We start from the raw sequence: 21,582 nt of genomic DNA, 5'->3' as shown, positions 1-21,582 counted from the left end.
TATTTTCAGTCCCCCTAGAGTTTTTATAGCATGTTGGAGGGGGGCACGGGAGGTTCCAGGAAATAATCTATAGGAATTTAAAACCTGATCAGATTAAACTCTGTGGCCTAATCTAGAATGCAACGAGACTAAGAAAGAAATACCACAATCTTCATTCTTGGGTTTACATACATTAGCCCTGAGATTTAACGCTGTAGAACACTTTTCCCAATCACAAAGGTACTTTATTTGTGTCCAAATTTAAAATAGAAATGTAACACTCATAGCAAAAGGCAACAGGAATGCCCCCCATCTGTCATATTGTGCTGCCCCTAGACCAGAGCATGAGGAAAGATAGAGAGGTCGGGCAACAACTGGGCTAGGTGAATCCCTATCATCACAACTTGCTACACCTGGTCCAGGAGATGGGGAAAGGTGGAGGATGGGAAAAAGGGGACAGGTAGCAAATTGTGCAAACAGCAGTTTGTAATGTTACACTGGCCAGGAGTCGGGTGGCAGGTAGCCCTCGTGACAAGGGTGATGGTGGATTTGAGGGGGAGTTGCCTAGGATGCACTGGTGAGTTAATTCAGCCCAACAAATAACCAGAGGAACCTAGGATTACCCAGAAAGTGTGTGGCAGATCCAGGTCTCTCAGGCTAGCACCCTACCCACCGGACCCGCCTTTTCACTCTACAGGGATACTTCGAACAAGTAGCTGTATACGGGCTTTCAAAGCTAGAACAGATTTAAATCCCCTAGCATCAGGGCATGAGCCAGTGACTAACTGAGGGGGCGGAGGTGTGAGGAGTACAGATTTATTAAGGGGGGATTAGTCGGCTTTGGCTTGGCCCGGTTGGTATCCACCACCCCAGGTCCCCCAGTGCTGATGGAAATAAATGATCGATGCATAGATCATATTTCCCTCAAAAGCCAGCAGGTTCCAGGTCTGGTACCTGTCCCTGGAGGACTCTGGGACAGTTCTAGAGACCAACCTTAGGTGGGGCTTGGATTCTCCTCTGGCCCCTTGACATCTGGGGAACAAACAGCCAAGCTGCCCACTTTCCATGGTACATACTTAACCAGCTCAATAACCGAAATGTTAATCACCTGGCTGAGTACAGTAACTAGTGATTTAAACCACCCCAAATAAATTAAAAGCACCTTCTTTGTGCTACATAACACTTCAGGAAGGCGGCGGATCTGTGTAGCCAGCAGTACCACCGTAATAGGGCATCCTTAACCTTAAATACTAAGTGATATATTTTGGTTCCAGCCAAAGAGCTGATAGACGTCGGGTCTAATCGCATCCTAATTGAAGTGAATATTGTCATTAGAGCGGTCCGTTCCATGAAGGCCTCCTTCCCAAATGATGGCTGATTAGGTAATCTCCCACGCCACACAATAAGTTCCAATAAGGCTGGTTGTCGTATGAGCGCTCAGTGCAAATGTAGGTGAAAACAACAGGATTTCTCAAGGTTCAGTGTACAGATCCTAACCCCTGAAATCCCTGCACGAGTGATGGCAAGGTGGCTTGACATAGGGACCTGAGCAACTACTCGATAGGCACTATGCTCGTGAGCTCACATGCACCGGCACCAGCTTTGTCATTTCCAGCTGGATGCTCACCCCTTCCCACCTCCGCCACACCCTTGCCCCATTCCGCCTCCTCCCCTGAGCACATGCCACCCTCTCTCTGCCCTCTCCCTCCTGCGCACTGTGGAACAGCTGATTGCAGCAGGCACTGGGAAGGAGGTGGAGGAGCTGATCCAGCCCTAGAGGGAGCACCCACAGAGTCAGCATCTAGCTCACATGTATTAAGGTCAATGGACTTGCAGGCTACCTAGCGGTGATTCACTTGTAGGTGTCAGATCTTGGAAGCCCCATGTTGCTCACCCCTACCTCTCAGTGGCCAGCTGGGGGGTGTGAATGAAGCACAGGGCAGTTTGTGTGGCACAGCCACAGGTCAGCAGCCAGTGCAAACCAGCCTAACAAGTGAAGGCCAAAAAGCTAGAACAAAGATTTCTTCCTTTCCTTTGTTTTTTGCAGATGATGACCCAGCTGGGCCCCCAACTTGGAACCTCAGAGCTCCTGTGGCCAATCAGAACAGGGCACTCTCCTTCTAAGGCAGGGGTCCCCATGGCGCCCACAGGGTCATCTAAATGCACCCGCTTCCTGGCTGGCAGTGGAGCATCCACCGAAATGCTGCAGAATTTCTGCAGTGTTTTGGCGGCGACACCTCTCGATGACATCACTTGTTGGCTGCAAGTGATGTCATCGAGATGCGGTGCTGCTGAAACGCTGCAGAAATTCGGCGGCGATGCCTCTCAATAACGTCACTTGCCGTCGACAAGTGAAGTCATCAAGAGGCGGCGCAGCCGAAATGCCGCAGAAATTCGGTGGCATTTCGGCGGGTGCTCCACCGCCACCATGGTCCTTTGTCTGGTGCCCACCAGACGAAAAGGTTGGGGACCACTGTTCTAAGGTCACTGGCATCACCCAATGGGGTCTCATTAGAACATATTTATACAAATGAAAGCAGCAAAGAATCCTGTGGCACCTTATAGACTAACAGACATTTTGGAGCATGAGCTTTCGTGGGTGAATACCCACTTCCTCAGATGACACACATCTGAGGAAGTGGGTATTCAACCACGAAAGTTCATGCTCCAAAACGTCTGTTAGTCTATAAGGTGCCACAGGATTCTTTGCTGCTTTTACAGATTGAGGTCTTGGCTACACTCACACTTTACAGCGCTGCAACTGGAGTGTGAAAAAACACCCTGCTGAGCGCTGCAAGATACAGCACTGTAAAGCATCAGTGTAATCAGGGCAGCAGCGCTGGGAGCGCGGCTCCCAGCGCTGCACGCTACATCCGTAAGGGATGTGGTTTACATGCAGCGCTGGGAGAGCTCTCTCCCAGCGCTGCTGCTCTGACTACACTCACACTTCAAAGCGCTGCTTTGAAATTCCAAATGTAGCCATACCCCCAGACTAACACAGCTACCCCTCTGATTCTATAGAAATGAAGGAGCTCCTCGTTCCTGTAATTTCAGGTTGCAATACCCTTGCATCAAAAAATACATGCAGTCCGCAGGTCTGTAGGTATCTGAGACATTACAGGTCATGGGTCAGCCCCTAGGAACTCATTGCCACATGGAGTTTTTGAGGCCAGTAATTTAGCAAGATTCAAAAAAGGGATTGGATATTTGACATGAATAACTAGAAACCCCCGAGTTATAATAGTTAAATTAATGCAAATAATTTTTTTGGAAGGAATAAATTGGTCAAGGCTTAAAATGATCCCTAACTATTAGGGATTAGTAAGGCTCTTATGTAGTGTTTTCCCTCACTAGATCTCAAAGTGCTTTACAAAGGAGGTCCAGAAAGGGTCTTGGCCTTAAACCTCAATCTGAGTCTGTGTTTATTCAGTGATATAAAAGAAAGCTGCCAAGCCTGCACCCAGCAAGCCTCTGTTGGCTTCTGTGTATATGTAATTGCCTATTCATCTCTTTAAGTAGCATCTTGCTTGTTTGGGGACTTTTCTGGAGGGTGGGGGTGTGTGGCTTCTGGTGTGTTGTGTCTGTGTTGATGGGTTATTTGTTTGTTTGTTTTTAGAATTTCCCGCCGGAGAGCGTGATTGGCTCCCAACTGGGTATCTGCTTTACAAGGCGGCTTCCTGGGTCTGGCAGGAAACGAAACGTATCCTGTTACGCGGGCTGCAGGGAGCCATGGCTGCAGCAGGGAATCCTCTGAAAAGCCTCCGAGATGAAGCTACTTGCTCCATCTGTCTGAGTTTTTTCACGGATCCAGTGACTATAGACTGCGGGCACAATTTCTGCCGAGCCTGCATCGCCCAGTGCTGGGAGAGACCAGACACAGACATCTCCTGCCCTCAGTGCAGAGAGACCTTTCCCCAGAGGACCCTGAGGCCGAACAGACAACTGGGGAACGTGGCAGAAATAGCCAAGCAGCTGAGTGTCCCAGCAGCAGCAGCAGCAGCAGCAGCAGCAGCAGGAGGTTTGTGCAACGCGCACCAGGAGCCTTTCAAACTCTTCTGTAACCAGGACCAGGTTCTCATCTGTGTGATCTGCAGGGAGTCCCAGGCTCACCGCGCTCACATGGTGCTCCCCATAGAGGAGGCTGCCCGGGAGCACAAGGTTAGGCCACGGCAGGGCACGGGGCTGGGAGTGGGAGTGGGAGAGGGGCCGGGGGGAGCCCAGGCCACAGCAGATGTGGCTTCAGTGGCGCTGGAACAGTTCTTGGAGTGGGGTGGGGGTGCTGAGCTACACCCCTCTTACCCCTGTCCGCGCCCCCCAGAGCTGGGGCCCGGAGCAGGGACGTGGACGGCGGTAAGGCGGCTGTTCGGCTCCCCGGGCGGAGCCCGCTCCACCGCCGAGGGAAAAAGAGGGAGGAGAGGCACTGAAGGGGCAGTGACCTGACGAAGCTCACAAAACAGCTCAGTGGCAGAACCAGGAATTAAACCCTGGCCTCCCAATACCCATCCTAATGCTCTAGCCACTAGACCACACAGCCTCTCACCGCGCCTGTCAGGCAGGGCTTTACACTCACAGTATAAACCGCTCAGCACGGCTGAGTTTTGACAGTATATTAACCATGTCATACTAATGGTGATGTTAATAAGGCAGTGCACTGATATGGGTCAGTGCTGAAGAGAGATTGTTCATTTTGCAGTTATCACGTCACAGTACATAAACCGGATTAGTGTTTTTGTGCACACTACTATAGTAGCACTATCTACATTTTTTGTATTATTTTTGATACTGTCAGGATGGAAACTCCAGTATAAGATTGCTTATTTCAGCAGTACTCAAATGTGCCCTAGAATTTTAAACTCTGGTCTTTTCAGTGGTGTTGGCATTGCCATTGGCATGTAGGGAAGTACTGTTAGTATTTATGCTTCACTTTGATAAGTACTTCTCAGCACAACATTTTTAGAATACTAATGTTCAAACTGGGTACCCCTCTGTTCCAAAATGTAACCGTGATGCCATTATCAAAATCTGAACTATTGAAGTCAGATGGCTTATTAGAAGTGCTGTAAGTTCTTTGGGGGCAGGGACTGTCTTTTTGTTTTGTTTGTACAGCACCTGGCATTTTGGGGACCTGGCCCATGCGTGAGGCTTCTAGATGTTATGATAATACAATTAATAAATAATGAATAATAATCTCCCACCTCTCAAGAGGCAATTGTGACAGCCTGAGAGGGACATGCTGACCCTCTCAAACGTTGTTTTTCTTGCCTCAGGATCAAATTCAAACCCGACTGAACATCCTGAAGCAAGAGAGAGAAGAACTTCTGGAGTGGAAACAGGATGGAGAGACACAAAGCCAGGAATATCTGGTAGGTCCCCATTGTTATGGTCCAGCAGTTCCATCAGTCAGAATTGGTATCTCTGTGTGGGGAGAGTGTCAGCCCTGGTCTATACACGGCACTGCCTGATTTAGCTATGGCTACATCTACGCGGCACAGCTCTGGGGGCGACCTGCAGGGTATGTGTAACTACACAGCACAGTGAAAAGGAGGCTGTGTCCACACTGTGGTGTGGTGGGTGAATGAAAAGACTCCAGCAGGGGGAGGCAGCAGATCTGCCGGAGCCTTGTCCCGCTTCTGGAGCCTTTCCCTTTGGTGGGGAAAGGCTCTAGTGGCGTGGGGGGGGGGGGCAGCGGGACACTACACTGCTCTTTTTAGCAGTGTAAATGGGGAAGACCCTCCTTGGGGGCGTATAGAGCCATGTCCGTAAGGCTTATACCCAGAGGGTTCTGGCATATCGTGACTCTACTTGCTTAAGCCATGCCTCGCCATCTACACTGCTATCTATGCCCAAGTTAGCAGGGGAATATAGTGCACGTCCTCTACACACCACCATAACATTTGTGTAGTACAGCTGTACCTCAAATCACTTTTTCATGTAATGTCTTTATACTGGTGTAAACCCCTGACATGCAAACATTGTAAACCTAATTTAATTTGACCCTAGTGTGGTGTGGAGAGTTCACCTTGTCCAGTTAAACTGAGATAAAAGGTGCTAACCAGGAGCAAGGTTGAAGTTGATTCAGGGTTAGCTGTAATGTATTGGATAACTCCCAGAAAACCTCAAGTGCTTTGCCTCTTGTAGACACCACCCTTACAGGGTGTGATCATGTTTGTTTTTGTTTATCATCCCTCTGGGCTGATTCCTCCACTTGCTTCCAGTTTCAACTCTTAAGCACTGATCTTATTCCTCACACGTCAGTGGGTCCAAATGCAGCTACAAACAGTGATTTGAGGGGAGATAGTTTTCAAAGACACGTATGAGTGATTAGGTGCCTAATTCACATTGACTGTCAATGGGACATACGTACCCAGTGGCTGTTTTGTATCACTGAAATCCTCCCCCTGAATCTCCATCTATAACCACCAGACACGACTGGTTTCCTCTGGGACAATGTAATGTACAAAATGCCGGATGAAACATGTAAGAGCTGGAGAAAAAGCAAGGATTTTGCACAGTATATGTTGTACCTGGCGTTTTGTGTGGATAGCCAGCAGAACTTTCCTTCAGTCTTCTCCACAGCTCTCTGCCAGTGTATTCCTGATATGGAGTCAGACCCCACCTTCCAACCTTTCTGCTGTGAGAAGACTAGATGATCAGCAGAATATACTAAGCCACTCAGACCTGAAGACTCATCATTTTAGAGATATTGGGTAACATTTTCAAAAGTGCCTTAGTGATTTTGGAGCCTAAAGTTTACAGTTTTGCAAGTGGTTAAGGACCAGATTCTCAAAGATATTTAGGCCCTTAAAATGCAGAGAGGCCTAGTGAGATTTTTCAAAAGCAACTAAGTAGCACCTAACATCCTCTGTAGTTAAGGGGACTTAGGCACCTAAGTAATACTGAAAATCCTTCTCAGGACTTTTATGTCTCTTGACACACCTAAATATCTTTAAAAGCAGCTCCTTACACACTACTTTTAATTGTGTTTCAGCTCGTAAATGATTTTGCTGTTTCTGAAAATTTACCCTAAGTTCTTTTTTCAAAAGTCACTTTCAAAGAAACGTAGGTTCCTAAGCACAAAAGTAACTTTGAAAGTGGGAACTGGACTCGTAAGTCACCAAGGCACTTTGGAACATGTTATTCATTCAGGCCAGCTGAGAGACTATCCGAAAATCTTCTCTCTAGAAACTATCAGGCATTTTCTCCTGAAATCTCAAATGTATGTTTGTAGTAGGTTGATGTGAAAAGAGACATTAAGAACTGTTCCTGTCAGGGACATGGGGAGAGTCTGGGATGTCCAACTTTCTCATCTGTGAAAACCGGATGCTGAGCGCTGGAACCTGCCCCGTCCCAGGCTCTGCCTCTTTCCCTCCAGGCCTCACCCCCCAATCCTCTTTCCCCCTCACTGTCGCTTGCTGCTCTCTCCACCTCCCTCCTCTGCCAGCTGAGCTGGGCTCTAGGGGTGTGGTGGAGGTTACTGGGGTGGGGCGGGGCGGGGCAGGGGAGGGAAAGCCATGCTTTGCAGGTAGAGGGGTGATTGGGGCAGGATGGGGGAGCTGCCCGCACTTCTCTCCCTGGTCCCCGAGCCATCCCTGAGTGCTCCTCCAGGCTCCCCTGGTGTTGGAAGCCAGTTACTCTGGGTAACCGGACTTCTAATATCCAGTCAGCAGTGCCGACCGGACACTGCAGGTTTCCCTTTTGACTGGACTTTCTGGTCAAAAACTGGACATCTGGCAACCCTAGTCCCTGACCTGTCCTTTTCCTGTTTGTCCCTTCATTACAGGGAAAGATAGAAGCTGAGAGGCAGAAGATTGTGTCTGAATTTGAGCAACTGCGGCAATTCCTGGAGGAACAAGAGCGACTGCTGCTGGCCCAGCTGGAAGAGTTGGACAAGGAAATTGTGAAGATACAGGATGAAAATGTCACCAAACTATCTAAGGAGATTTCCCAACTCAGTGATTTGATCAGTGAGATAGAAGAGAAGCGTCAGCAGCCAACGAGTGAATTCCTGCAGGTGAGACAGTTAGAGACACCCAGATCCCTGCCCAGGCAAGGGAGAGATTCTGAGTGATTAGCTTTGGAGTTTATTAAGTTCTTGGAAAGGTCCCCCACCCCAATGGAAACTGTCAGCGTGTCCTTTAGCAAAGCAAGGGAAAACAAAGTTTGACATGTCTCATATTTCCAGTGTGGAAACAGTTTTGCTGTTTTAAAGGCAGACGTCTCAGACCTTTTTGATACATCATACATAAGCCCCTCTCCTTTTCAGTTTAAAGCAATTTTTACCAAAAATTCCTGGGTTTTACAAAAAAGTAGTATTCATTTTTTTTCTGATTTTCATCCTACTTTTGTATCATTCAAATATATATAAAAAACTTGTTTTATTAGGAAAATACAATCCATTGCACGAGATCTCTGTATTACGATAATACATTACTCTGTGTGTGTATATGCAAAGCTGCCTGCTGAAGTAAGAACGTATTGTTCTACAAGATACACACAATAACCAACAGGCATGTACACAAGTTCTGAAGTGCGTCTGCATCTGAACGTACTGATGAAGCTCACCCACCACATACACATTTCAAACTGTTAGCAGACAATGGGTTAAAGATTTGATGCACAAAAATGAGAAGAAAATGGAAATCTGTATCAGAATACATTTCAGGACACACTGAAGTTTTCAAAAAGGTTATAGAAACAAGAACAGGAGCCAAGGATGAAGTTGAGTGTATGCGCTGCAAATGGAGTGGCCCAATTATCAAATGTGAATATTTATAGGCTAATAGTTCTAAGTCTACACCGGTAAACTGTTGGTTCAAATGACAAGTTTTATTTGGGGATTAGAGATGTATTGTTTTCTTAAACTCAGGGGGGCATTGTGTTTTGAGCTCTGTTTTAGTTCTGCAGCAAACCACAGTGATGAACGGAATTCAAAGCATTAATCTACTGAATACTTTTTCCCCACCTTTCCATCCACCAAAATAAACCTGATATTTACCTAGAAAAACTAATAGTTATTTTGCGCTGATTTCCATCTGTTTTTGTTGTTGTGGTAATTTTTCCTAGGAATTTATCAGTGTGTAACTAGAATCAAAATGGAAAATGAAGGGCCCTAATGATCTGGAAGCAGTAAACGGCACAACTCCAGTGTCTAGGAAGTGGGAGATGAGGAAAGCAAAGTTCTTTGCAGGGCCTATTACGAAATGGGAATGAATCCAGTTTCCAGAATTGCTGACCTGAATTGCATAAATGGAGCTTTTAGCTTGAGAAAGGCAAATGCTCCGGACTCAGCAGTTGCATGTGGAAGTCCGGGATTCATGTGTCTGATGAGTCTGTTTGAGCAAGTGCCATTGCCACAGGCAAAATAGAATTTAGAAGGAGAAAACCCACAATCGTGCGTGCTTAAGGGTCCCATTTTATTGAAGTTTGTGAATGGAATTTTAAAGGTGCAACTACACAGAACTGCATCTCGAGCTCAACTAGGGATGGCGAAGTGAGTCATCTCCAGAGCAAGAGCGATGGCCAGCCTCTGGTTCGTGGGAATGAGCTTTTTTTTTCTTCTCCCCTCTCTCTCTTCTAGGACATCAGAAGCACCTGGAGCAGGTACGTAGCTCCTTCCCACTCCCCCTTAGGCTTCGTGATGTTGGAAAGGGATTGGATCCCCCGGGTCAGATTTTGTAGGGTATTTAGACACCTGACATGTAGCTAGGCACTCACCAGCTCTGGAAAATTCCACCAAGCAAGTTAGGCACCTCCCATTGCAATCAGTGGCAGTTGGGAGCCTAGCTTGGTTAGGTGCTTTTGAAAATCCCAGGAGGCACCTTTTAAAATCAGGCCTTAAGTGACTTGCCGAAGGTCATGCAGGGAGGCTGTGGCAGAAAAGGGAGTGAAACATAGGTTTTCAGAGTCCTACAGCAACCCCTTAACCACTGGAGCATCCTTTCCCATGAGATTATGCCCTTCTGTCTGAGGGGCAACTTGTGGACCCCTTACTCTCTTTAACTCCCATTTGAGGATCTAGGCATTTCAAAACTCCAGAGAGGAGGGCAATTGACTCACCAGTGGGAGTTAGAGGCTCACAATGAGCCCACGAGAGAGCAGCCTCTGGTAGCTCATTCTCCCAAAAGACAGAAAAGATTTAGAATGGCTGGTTTTGTTCTGTCTTGTCTTGTTTTCCCCCTCTAGGTGTGAGAAGCTGAAGTTCGAGAAACCAGTGGCCGTGCCAGAGGACCTGAGAGAGAGAGTCGGCGTCTCTTCCCAAAGAAATGTTTGTCTGCAGGAGGCTCTGAAGAAATTCAAAGGTAACTTAACATTTATCTGGGTTCGTGCTACGGTGATGATACATCGAGATACGCCTCTGACTGTGGAAGGAGATTGCCTCTGGCCTATTAGTTCTCAGCTCGTCCCAGCTAGACATCTTTGTGGGTGGGATGCGGAGGGCTCAGGGCTGATGCCAGTTCTCCAGGCCTCCACTTGGATTGTCTCAGACCCAACTCATGGTGTCAAAATGGGTCACTCAGAATTTGAGACACACAGTCACCAGATATTATAGAAAATTTTGAATGTAACCTCCATGCCTGGGATTTTCCAAGGGACCTACGGGATTTAGACACCCATCTCTCTCTCTCTCTCTCTCTCTCTCTCTGACCGTCAATAGGAGTTGGCCATTACATGGCCTCAGCTTTTCTGAAAATCCCAGTCTGTACCTCAAGTTCCTCCATCTGTCAAAAGGAGGAAATAGTGGCCAACCTACCTTGTTGTGCTAATTAGTGAATGCCGCCCAGTGCTTAGGGAACCTTGGAGGAAGGTGGGAGATGGAAAAGAGCAAGATGTGTATTTTGGATGGTGATTTCACTTTAGTTTGGTCTTGCTGGAAATGTCTCCCCATTCGAATCTGCCTCTCAGTCTATGGTCTTTTCCTTTGGGCTGTCTCAGAATTACAGCATCGTTTCATGCAGTGTTGCTGTAGCCCTGTCAGTCCCAGGATATTAGACAAGATGGGGGAGGTAACAGCTTTTATTGGACCAACTCCTGTTGGTGACAGACAAACTTTTGAGCTACACAGACCTGAAGAAAAGCTCTGAGTAAGCTCCAAAACTTGTCTCTCTCAAGCACAGTTACATTAATTAACAGTAGGAATGTCACCAGAGTTAATACAACATGAAATCACCTCTCCAGTCCTTCCTTTCTCTAGAGACCCTGCCCTCTGAACTGACTTCTGAGCCCAAAGGCAGAGAGAGAGGGTGAGGGCTAGATTCACAAAAGGACTTGGGGGTCTACCTGCCATTTTAGGCACCTGAATCCCAGAATAAGACCACACTGGGATGCACAAAGCCCCCTGCTGAGCTGCCTAAAATCACTCATCACCTCTATTTTTGCGGTAAATGTTCCCTAGGCATCTGTGTTTCTGCTTCTGTGCATGCGCACTGCAATTCTAGTCTAGCGGTCCAGACACATAAGCCCCAGAGAGCTACATGAACTGGGGAAAGACAGGCGTTCCTCCTCCTAAATCACCTACAGGGCCTAATCTGAGATGCCTGCTCCGAACACACTTACTGGCTCAGGTCCTATATGTGAATTTACCCAAAAGAACCAGGCCCTAGGGAAAGGCAAGTACCCTTATCATGTATAGCTCCGTGATTAGGGTTCAGAGATGGGATGTGGGAGACCACCAGTTCAAATCCCTTGTTCCTTGGCGAAGAAGAAATTCCAACAGGGGTCCAATGTGGCCTCTGTCTCCACTTTTGAATCTGATCCACTGCATATAAATAATTGAGCAGAGGGAAAGGCTTCTGGGTCTCCCACCTCCCAAGGGCGTGCTCTAACCACCGAGCACAGGTACCGGAAACCAAGAGAGGGCTCGCAACTGAGAATCCCACACAGAGGGAGGCACCTACGGTGCTGCCAAGACTCAGTCGCCGAACTCCCTGAGATGGCCAGGGCTTAACACCCCCCAGGCACCGCCATCCCCAGCACTTTGGCATTTCCCACTGGCTGGCGTAAGCAGGGAGTCGCCTAGCATGCTGGCTTTTGTGAATCTCATTCCAAGGCGCATCTCTCTCCCTGTTCACGGTACAGGGAGCCTGACTCAGGCTTTGTGAATCACAATGGCGTTCTAGGTGCCTAAAAGTTGGATGCTGTGATGCTGAGTGTCACCTTGCCTAAGTTTCTTTGTGAATCCAGCCCCGTTTTCATGAGGCTATTTGCCTGCAAGAAAGGGGGAAATCAGCTCTCCTTTGATCTTTTCTTTCTCCAGAGACACTGCCCTATCAACTGAACTTTCTGATCTCAAAGGCAGAGAAAGGGGGTAAGTTTTCATGAGGTTATTATCCTCCAACAATTATTACTTAAAATCTCAGGATTCATTTTTTAGAAGAAGCTTCTGAATTCAAAGAAGAGGTTTCCACCAATACAGAGTCATGGATCCCAAGGTTAGAAGGAATCATTATATCATAAGAACGGCCATATTGGGTCCCACCAATTGTCCATCTAGCCTACTATCCTGTCTTCCAACAGTGGCCAATGCCTGGTGCCCCAGAGGGAATGAACAGAACAGGGGATCATCCAGAGATCCATCCCGTCGCCCATTCCCATTTTGTGATGTATCAACGTGCACATACTATTTACAATTGGAAAGTAGGGTATATTCAGGTCATATTTTGCTCTTCTCTCAGTAATTATAAGGACTAGAAATTTCCTTTTATTTTTATTTTTTATCTGAAAGACAAGCTTCGCTGCTGGAAAACGTCATTAGCACAGAGTGCAGGTTGACCATCAGTGACTTGTACTTTTCCAGAAGATGAAAGCAACCTGTATTTCAACCTCAGAAAACTGGGAAATAAAGAGTTAAGGAAGCATCTCCCACCAGCTCCTGTGCTATCCTCCCCTAGTGTCAGGAGCATGGACTCATGTGCTGGGCTCCATCCATCCCCAGCTGGTGGAAGCTCCCTTGGGGCAGACCATGCTCAAGCCAGTACTGAACCAGGCAGAGAATCCGGACTGTAGCAGCATTCAAAAAAGCAAACAGAATTTTGGGAATCATTAGGAAAGGGACAGAAAATATCATGTTGCCTTTCTATAAATCCATGGTGCACCTACATCTTGAATACTGCGTGCAGATGTAGTTGCCACATCTCAAAAAAGATATATTGGAAAAGGTTCAGAAAAGGTCAACCAAAACAATTAGGGGTGTGGGACAGCTACCATATGAGGAGAGATTAATAAGATTGGGACCTTTCAGCTTGGAAAAGAGATGACTAAGAGGGGATATGACAGAGGTCTATAAAATCATGACAGGTGTGGAGAAAGTAAATAAGAAAGTGTTATTTACTTCTTCTCATAACATAATTACTAGGAGTCAACAAATGAAATTAATAGGCATCAGATTTAAAGCAAACAAAAGGAAGTATTTCTTCATGCAACACACAGTCAACCTGTGGAACTCCTTGCCAGAGGATGTTGTGAAGGCCAAGACCATAACAGACTTCTTTTTTTAACTAACTAAATTTCTGGAGGACAGGTCCATGAATGGCTGTTAGCCAAGACAGGCAAGGATGGTGTCCCTTGCCTCTGTTTGCCAGAAGCTGGGAATGGGTGACAGGGGATGGATCACTTGATGATCACCTGTTCTCTTCATTCCCTCTGGGGCACCTAGTACTGGCCAGTGTCGGAAGACAGGATACTAATAACCATTGGTGGATAAATTCATGGAAGGTAGGTCCATCAGTTCAAGGAGCATTGTCTCTCCCTGGGGGTTGGTGCTCCCTGTGGTACTGGGAACTGTACCTTTCAGTGGTTGGGCTTCCCAGACAGGAGGAAGGGGCATGGCAGAAGCTCTGTGATACAGAACCCTGGATAAAGAGGGTTTCATTCAAGCAGCGTGCTCCCAGCAGGATTACTGAACACCACAACCGTGTTGTGTCCCCCTCCTTGTCCCTTGAGCACCACTGGAGGCTGGGGAAGGGGTTCTCTTCTGATCTCATAGTCACCTATCTGTGTCCTTTCATGGCCCCCAGCAACAGCATCTGAATACCTGGCATCTTTTATGGCCATTTGACATAAAGGGAAGCTGGAATGCAGCAAGAGGAAGGGATATGCCTGAGGTCACAGAACAAGTCAGTAGCGGAGTGAGGAATAGAGCCCAGGAGTCCTGGCTTCTAACCTCTAGACCATGCTCCCTCCCCAAAATGAGTGTAGTGCACTGAATGGACTTTAAACATCCCGGTGCTGTGGACAATTAGTGCCACCGAAAAGGCTAATTCCCAGTGCAATTGGACTTGCCATTGTCTTCTGAGGACCTCAGGCCGCAGACAGTGACGTGGACGGCTTAGCCTGGCCCGAGAGCAAACACTCCCTTTTCACCCACTGCATATAGGGAAACTGAGGCACATACAGGCTTCCTAAAAACAATTACCAAAAAATCCCAGTTTGTCACCCTCCCGCCCCAAACAGTACCTCTTAGATGGCTGGCGGGAACAACAGGGACTTTCCTGCTCAGCTTCAGCCAACAGGCAGCTCCCCAAGACTGACTGTCAGGGCCCACCCCAGCCAGCCCGGGGCTACTGGGGAGCGTGAGAAATGGTCCTAGTCTGCGCCAGGGTTGAGCTCTGCCTGGAAGGGTCTGTCTGCACTGCAGAGTGAAGCCTGGGGATCGGCACCCAGGTTAGCCTGGGCTGGGTGCAAGGAGCCATGCTGCTGAGCCTGACCTCCCTTAAACTGTGTTCTCACTGGTGCTGGCTAGTCTCTAGGACTTCTGGGAACGCATCCCATGGCTGATGGTGCCACCGTAAGCTGAGCTGGGGGTCAGATTAGATGACCTGGTTCCCTTCTGGCCTCAGATTCTCTGACTCTCAGCACTGGAGTGGTTTAGCCTGCACAGAGGCGTCGACTTCCCCAGTTCCCAGGGGGGTTCTTGATCCTCGCTCTGCCCCAGGCCCTGCCCCCAAGCCCCCACCCCTTCCCCTGCCTCTTCCTGCCCTGCTCCATTCTGCCCCCTGCCCCCGCCTCTTCCTGACCCTGCTCCTCTCCCTCACCCTCAGAACCTCCTGCCCACCTCTGAACAACAGATCCGTGGCAAGAGGAAGGCACCTGGAGGGAGGGGGAGGAGCTGATTGGGGCCCGTCAGCAGGTGGGGGCTGCTGTGGGGAGAAGGGGAGGAGCTAATCACAGGACCAGCTGGTGAGTTCAGAGAGTCAGTGCCTATGCTGGGTGGAAAGCACCCCTGAACTCAGATGAGGTGTTTATGCATCTCTACAGGAAGGGCATTCGAGTTAGCAGCTGTGTACGCACCTGGGTTAACTCTGCAGTGAGGACAGACCTTAACACTCTTCTCCTGTGTGTGTGTCTCTCTCCCCTCTTGCAGTGCAGGCCACTCCGGATCCAGATCTGGCAAATCCTTGTTCCCTCCTGTCCAGAGATGAGAGTGTGATACAGAAATACCAAGTGCCACAGAACAGGTTTTACCCTGCTGCCTGTGTGCTGGGCTATAAGGGCTTCACCTCGGGGAGATGTTACTGGCAAGTGGAGGTGGGGAACAAAGATTTTTGGGTTTTGGGCATTGCCAAAGAGTCTGTGATACAGGAGGGAGCGATAAGCTATACACCAGAGGACGGGATCTGGGCTTTGCAGAATACAAAATATCAGTACTGCGCCCTCACCTCCCCTAAGACTGCTCTGGGCCTACATCATAGACCCAGTAACATTGGGGTTTATCTGGATTACGAAGGGGAGAAAGTTACATTTTATGACATTACATCTTCTGGCAGAGAGCCAGTCTTTACTTTCACATCCTCTTTCACTGGGAAGATCGTCCCCTTCTTTGGGAAGCGGCCTGTACAATATCAGAACCAAGTTGTTTTTTATCCCTAGGAGCTATACGATTAAAACCATGACAGAGGTGTGGGTATCACTCTCAATATGAGATATCTAAAAAAGAGCAAAGATGTGGGAAATAGATAAATTATGGCTATCACACATTGCCAGCCTTAAACATATGAAAATGATGTGTCAGGCTCCCCAAAATCACGTTTCTCTTAATCTTTTTTAATATTACGTTATTTTTCACTGCCTTCTGGTTTCTGACCTTTCTGGATGTTCTTGTTTCCAGTCTTCAGACTTTTCTACACAAACATGAAGGCTGGAAATGTATCTTTAATGTAATCTGAGCTCCCTCAAATCTATCCACTCCAGCAGCTGGGACTGTAAGAAAAACACCGAGTGTTGCAAGACTTGCAATAAATTGGTGATGAGAGAGGACAAGATTGAATTGCTCGGCATTATACTGGTGACAGGAATTTCTCAACCCTTTTCCATGCCTGTCTCTGTAACTCTGTGATCCTCCAGGCACACGCAGACTGGCCAACCAGGAGCCACTCCCAGGGTCACAGCAGAGCCTGCCTGTCTTAGGGCAGGTCTGCACTTAAAATGCTGCAGCGGCACTAACATACTGGTGCCACTGTAATACTTAAGTGAAGACGCTGCTACGCCGACCGGGGAGCTTCTCCCATCAGTGTAATTAATCCACCTCTGTAAGAGGCGGTAGCTAGGGCAACGGGAGAAGCTCTCCTGTCAATGTACTGTTGTCTACACCGGGAGTTCTGTTAGTATGACTGTGTCACTCAGGGGTGTGGATTTTCACACCCCTGAGTGACAGTTATACCAAAGTAAGTTTACAGTGTAGACCTGACCTAAGTTCTGACTCAATCAGGGTCATCCATCAAAGTCCTCTGCTCTTTACTTATGAATGTAACAAGCATAGTGATATTCTGCACACCCACCCCCAAACTCCCTACCTCAATGCTCCTATTTTGCTCTGTTCAGTTATTTGGGTGCTGTAGATTCAGATGAGAAAATTTGCAGAATAAAGTTTATTTCTATCTTCTGGTCTTGGACTTCCTTCCCTTTTGTTTCTTTTTGGTCTTCAAGATCATAACTTAAAACTGTGCCTCTGAACGCCAATAAATGGATATAATTAGATGTCATTTCCCCCCTATCCTTTACACAACTTTCCAGTTTACTGAACTGCAAAGAGAGCGGCTCAGATGCACAAAGGGACTTAAGCAACTAAGGCCTGGTCTATACTTCAGAGTTAGGTCAAAGTCAGGCAGCTTACACCGACCTAATAATGTCAGCATACTGCATACTACAGTGTGCCTTCCACTAGCATAACTCACCTACTATGTCGACTGAATAGCTCCACCTCCAAGAGAGGTGCAGCACTTATGTCAACATAGGTCAACACAGTGGCAGTGTAGACGCTGCGGTGCCTACACCAGCTTAAGTGGCCTCCAGGAGGTGTCCCACAATGCCCCATTGTGACCCACTCTGATCACTGGTTTGAACTCCGCTGCCCAGCAGCCAGGTGCACAGGAACAAGCCCCTCCTGTTTAAAGACTGGGAATTTTGAAATTCCATTTCCTGCTTGCTCTGCATGGAGAGCTCCCCTAGCAACTACCCAGCTGCACAGGCCGACCACAGGCTCCCAACACTCTGCTGCCTGCACTGCACAGGAGGTGGTGGATCTCCTGGGTCTGGGGAGAAGAGGCTGTGCAGGCCCAGCTCCGATCCAGCTGTAGAAATGTGGGTGTCTATGACCAGGTTGCTCGGAGGTTGGGGGAGAAGGGCTTCAAGAAGGTCCTGCAGCACTGTCCGGTGAAAGCCACGGAGCTGTTCCAGGCATACCAGGAGGTGAGGGAGGCCAACAGTCGCTCTGATGTGGCTCCACAGACATGCTGTTTTTACAAGGAGCTGCACATTATCCTCTGCAGCGATGCTGTGCCACCCCGGAGCCCCATGGATACTGGAGGAGTTGGAGTCATGGACCACCGCAGGGAACCCTGAGGATGAGAATGGGGGACATTCGAGCAGGGGATCAGTTGTCAGATTCAGGGCTTAAATTCAGCTGGAGCTGTCTGGAGCGGAGCGCTGGTAAATATTTTCAAGCCCCCTGGAGTTTTTATAGCATATTGGAGGAGGGCATGGCGGGGCTCTGGGAAATGCTCTATAAAAATTTAAACCCTGATCAGAGTAAACTCTGTGGCCCAATCTATAGTGGAACAAGACTAACACTAAATAACACCACCTTCATTCTAGGGTTTACATACAGTAGCCCTCAGCTTTAATGCTGTAGAACACTTTTCCCAATCACAAAGGTACTTTATTTGTGTTCAGATTTAAAATAGAAATGTCACACTCCTAGCAAAAGGTGACAGGAATGCCTCAGTCTGTCATAATATGCTGCCCCTGGCCTAGAGCATGAGAAAAGGTAGAGGTAGCACCATTGGAATAGGGGAACCCCTATCATCACAATTTGTTACCCTGGGACCAGGAGATAGAGAAAGGTGGAGGATGGGGAAAGGTGACAGGTAGCAAATTGTAATGGGAATGCTGCCTCGACTACAGGATGGGCAAGGCAGAGGCAGCACATTGTTTCATGGCAGTAAAAGACAGACTAGAGATGTCAGTAACTACAGGTAGCAAATTGTGCAGGCAGCAGTTTGTAGTGTTACACTGGCCAGGAGAGGGGTGGTGAGCAGCCTTCAGAGCAGACGGGATGGTGGACTTTAGGGGGGGAAGCCTAGGGTACAGTCCTGGGTTAATTCAGCCCAACAAATAACCAGAGGAACCTAGGGTCACCCTGGAAGCGCATGGCAGAATCAGGTCTCCCGGGCTAGCACCCTAACCCGCCCTTTCACTCAACAGGGATACTCAGAACTAGCTGTACACAAGGGAGTCAAAGATAGAACAGATTAAAATGCCCCAGCATCAAGGTACAAGCCAGTGACTAACTGAGGGGGTTGGAGGTGTGAGGTGTATGGATTTATTAAGGGGGGACTGGTCGGCCTTTGGCTTGACTTGGGCTGGTATCCACCACCCCACCCCACTGCCAGCTTCTGGATCCCCTGTTGCTGATGGAAAGCAGGTTCCAGTTCTGGTGCCTGGCCCTGGAGGATGCTGGGGCATCTAGGGACCAGCCCTCAGTGCGGCTCAGAGTCTGCTTCGGCGGTCTGGGGAAGAAACAGCCGAACCGCCCACCTTTCCGTGGTACATATTTTATCAGCTCAATAACTGAACAAAAATGTCAAAAAACCTCACATAAAAATGAAAAACTCATTAATGAACCTGAGTACAGCAACAGGATAATTGAAACCATCCCAGATAAATTAAATGGCACCTTCAAAGCGCTACATAACACTCTGGGAAGGTGGCGAATTCATGGAGCTAGCAGTTCCGCAGTCCTAGGGCATCCTTCACCTCAAACACCAAACATTTCGGTCCCAGCCAAAGAGTTGATAGAGGGAGGGTCAGACGAGTCTCTGGTTGATGTGAAAATTGCCGTCAGAGCTGTAGGTTCCATGAAGGCAGCCTGCCCAAATTATGGCTGATTAGGTAACAGCCAATCTGATCCCCATGTCACTACGTCATGTTCCAATAAGGCTGGTTGCACTGAACGGTCACACGACAAACGTAGGTGAAAACAACAGGATTTCTCAAGGTTAAATGCCTGAAATACCTGCATGCATGACAGCGAGGCTGTTTGACGTAGGGTTGTTTGAGGTACCCCAGCAACTACTCTATAGGCGCTATGCTCGTGAGCTCATATGCACAGGCGCCAACTTTGTCATTTCCTGGGGGGTGCTCAACCCCCACTCCGCCCCTTCCCACCTTCATCACACCCGTGCCCCATTCTGACTCCTCCCCTGAGCTCGCCCTGCCCTCTCTCTGCCCCCTCCCCCCAGTGCCTCCTGCACACCGCTGAACAGCTGATTGTGGCAGGCGGGAGACACTGGGAGGGAGATGGAGGAGCTGATCCAGCCCCAGAACACCCACGGAGTCAGCACCTAGCTCACATGCGTTAAGGTCGATGGACTTGCAGGCTCGCTAGCGGTGACTCACTTGTAGTGTCAGATCTTGGACGCCCCACGTTGCTGACTCCTATCTCTCGGTGGCCAGCTGGGGGGTGAATGAAGCACAGGGCACTTCGTGTGGCATGGCCAGAGGCCAGCAGCCAGAGCAAACCAGCCTAACAAGCCAGAACAAAGGTTTCTTCTTTTTCTTTGGGTTTTGCAGATGATGACCCAGTTGGCCCCTCCTCCTTGGAACCTCAGGGCTCCCGTGGCCAATCAGAATGGTGCACTCTCCTTCTAAGGTCACTGGCATCACTCAAGGGGGTCTAATTAGGACATATTTATGCAAATGAAGGAGCTCCTCACTCCAGTAATTTCAGGTTGCAATACCCTTGCATCCAAAAATACACATGGGGCTGCAGGCCTGTAGGTATCTGAGGCATTGGAGGTTGTGGGTCAGTCCCCAGAAATCACTTCTTAAAAACGCAAAGCCAGCAAAAGTTGGAACTGGAAAAGAAATAGGGAAAAAAACATTCCACATCCCCTCAGCCACAGCCAGAGAGGGATTGATCCTCATCTTTCCACAGGTCCTGCTCCACAGAGAGATGCTAACAAACCACACTCTGATATCTGGAGACTCAGCGATTCAGTTTGGAGCAGATTTTTGTGTGTCACAAAAGCAGGTGGCATATCAGACTGGAGCTCGATTAGAGCAAAGAGTCTTCTTCCTACAAACCACAATTTTTGCATTCAGTTTTTTCAAGCAGGCCCATTTGCCTCACAGATGAAGGTAGCATCCCATAATTCCTCACTGGATGGGCAAGGTCACTCTAGACCTAGCTCCGGGCTCCCATGCTCTGGGTATCTGTTCCTGATGAAAAGTTGAAGGCAGAATCTTCTCCGATTTTTACTGCTGTATGGAGAGAGAAGAAACTTGTAGGGAGACCCCAGCTAGGGAAGGAGAATGGGAATTCAGCTCCGGGTTTCCCCCTGTCATGCCCCCGATGGACCCCAAACTACACTCTGCACAGAAACCCCCTATCCTGACAATGGGCAGGCCTCCAGGAGAGAGCAAAACAATCCTACACACCATCTCCCAGGGCTACGGGTGCAGGCCTGCACTCCCATCCCCAGAGTCACGCTAAGGGGCTTCCAGTGCGTGCTGAGACGCTGGCCGAGCTTTGCTCTCAGGGGTGACCTTTGGTTGCTGTTCGGCTCTTTGGGGTTCCCTGCGTTTTGAGCAAAGGCAGTGCATCTTACAGATTCCCAGGGAGCCAGGGAAGGGTGATGGCTGGGGATGGCATCACAGATTTCCACAGGCCCAGGACTTGTCAGGCCCAGAGTAACCAGCAGTTGGCGCTCATCTCCAGTTACTGCTCCCCTCCCCCTATAATGCACTGGGGCATCTGGGCTCAGGTCACCAAGGGGAGTATCCGCTGGGCCATCCTCTTGGGGCAGCCACAGTTTTTTGCCTTGAATCTCTCCCCAAGGGCCTCTGCAGAGACCTGGCCTCCAGAGGAGAGGAAAGTCTGAGCCAGGAGGTGGACAGGAATGGGGCACAAAGGCCAGGCACTCTGCCAGGCACTGCCAGCCCTGCACATCACACAGCAGCTGGGCCTGTCACTTGTAATGATATCAGCCTGTGGAACTCACTGTCACTGGATACCACCATGGCCAGAACATCAGATTCTCTGACGGATTGGCCATTTCTGTGGGTCACACAAATACCCAGACTAGAACAGTTCACACTGATGATGGGCAG

The 21,582-nt window shown here is 48.7% G+C and overlaps 1 protein-coding gene across 3 annotated transcripts in view; it reads left to right on the top strand.

Annotated features, from left to right (window-relative positions):
• Positions 1-3,687: 3,687 nt before the first annotated feature.
• Positions 3,688-21,582, top strand: part of LOC115640794 (zinc finger protein RFP-like) — a 41,635-nt gene continuing 23,740 nt past the window's right edge. The window contains exons 1-8 of one of the 3 annotated variants that reach the window (XM_030543788.1): positions 3,688-4,137; positions 5,247-5,342; positions 7,760-7,990; positions 9,557-9,579; positions 10,162-10,277; positions 12,233-12,283; positions 15,338-15,501; positions 16,082-16,865. In XM_030543788.1, coding sequence (XP_030399648.1) covers positions 3,709-4,137; positions 5,247-5,342; positions 7,760-7,990; positions 9,557-9,579; positions 10,162-10,277; positions 12,233-12,283; positions 15,338-15,501; positions 16,082-16,108 — 1,137 coding nt within the window. In that variant the 5' untranslated portion in view covers positions 3,688-3,708 and the 3' untranslated portion in view covers positions 16,109-16,865. Of the gene's footprint in view, positions 4,138-5,246; positions 5,343-7,759; positions 7,991-9,556; positions 9,580-10,161; positions 10,278-12,232; positions 12,284-15,337; positions 16,866-21,582 lie in introns of those variants that run through there. The other 2 variants (XM_030543789.1, XM_030543786.1) reach the window with 2 other exon arrangements.

Source organism: Gopherus evgoodei, unplaced genomic scaffold, assembly GCF_007399415.2.
Source record: "Gopherus evgoodei ecotype Sinaloan lineage unplaced genomic scaffold, rGopEvg1_v1.p scaffold_32_arrow_ctg1, whole genome shotgun sequence".
NCBI classification, from domain to species: Eukaryota; Metazoa; Chordata; order Testudines; family Testudinidae; genus Gopherus; species Gopherus evgoodei.
This window is presented reverse-complemented; position numbering and strand designations above follow the sequence as displayed.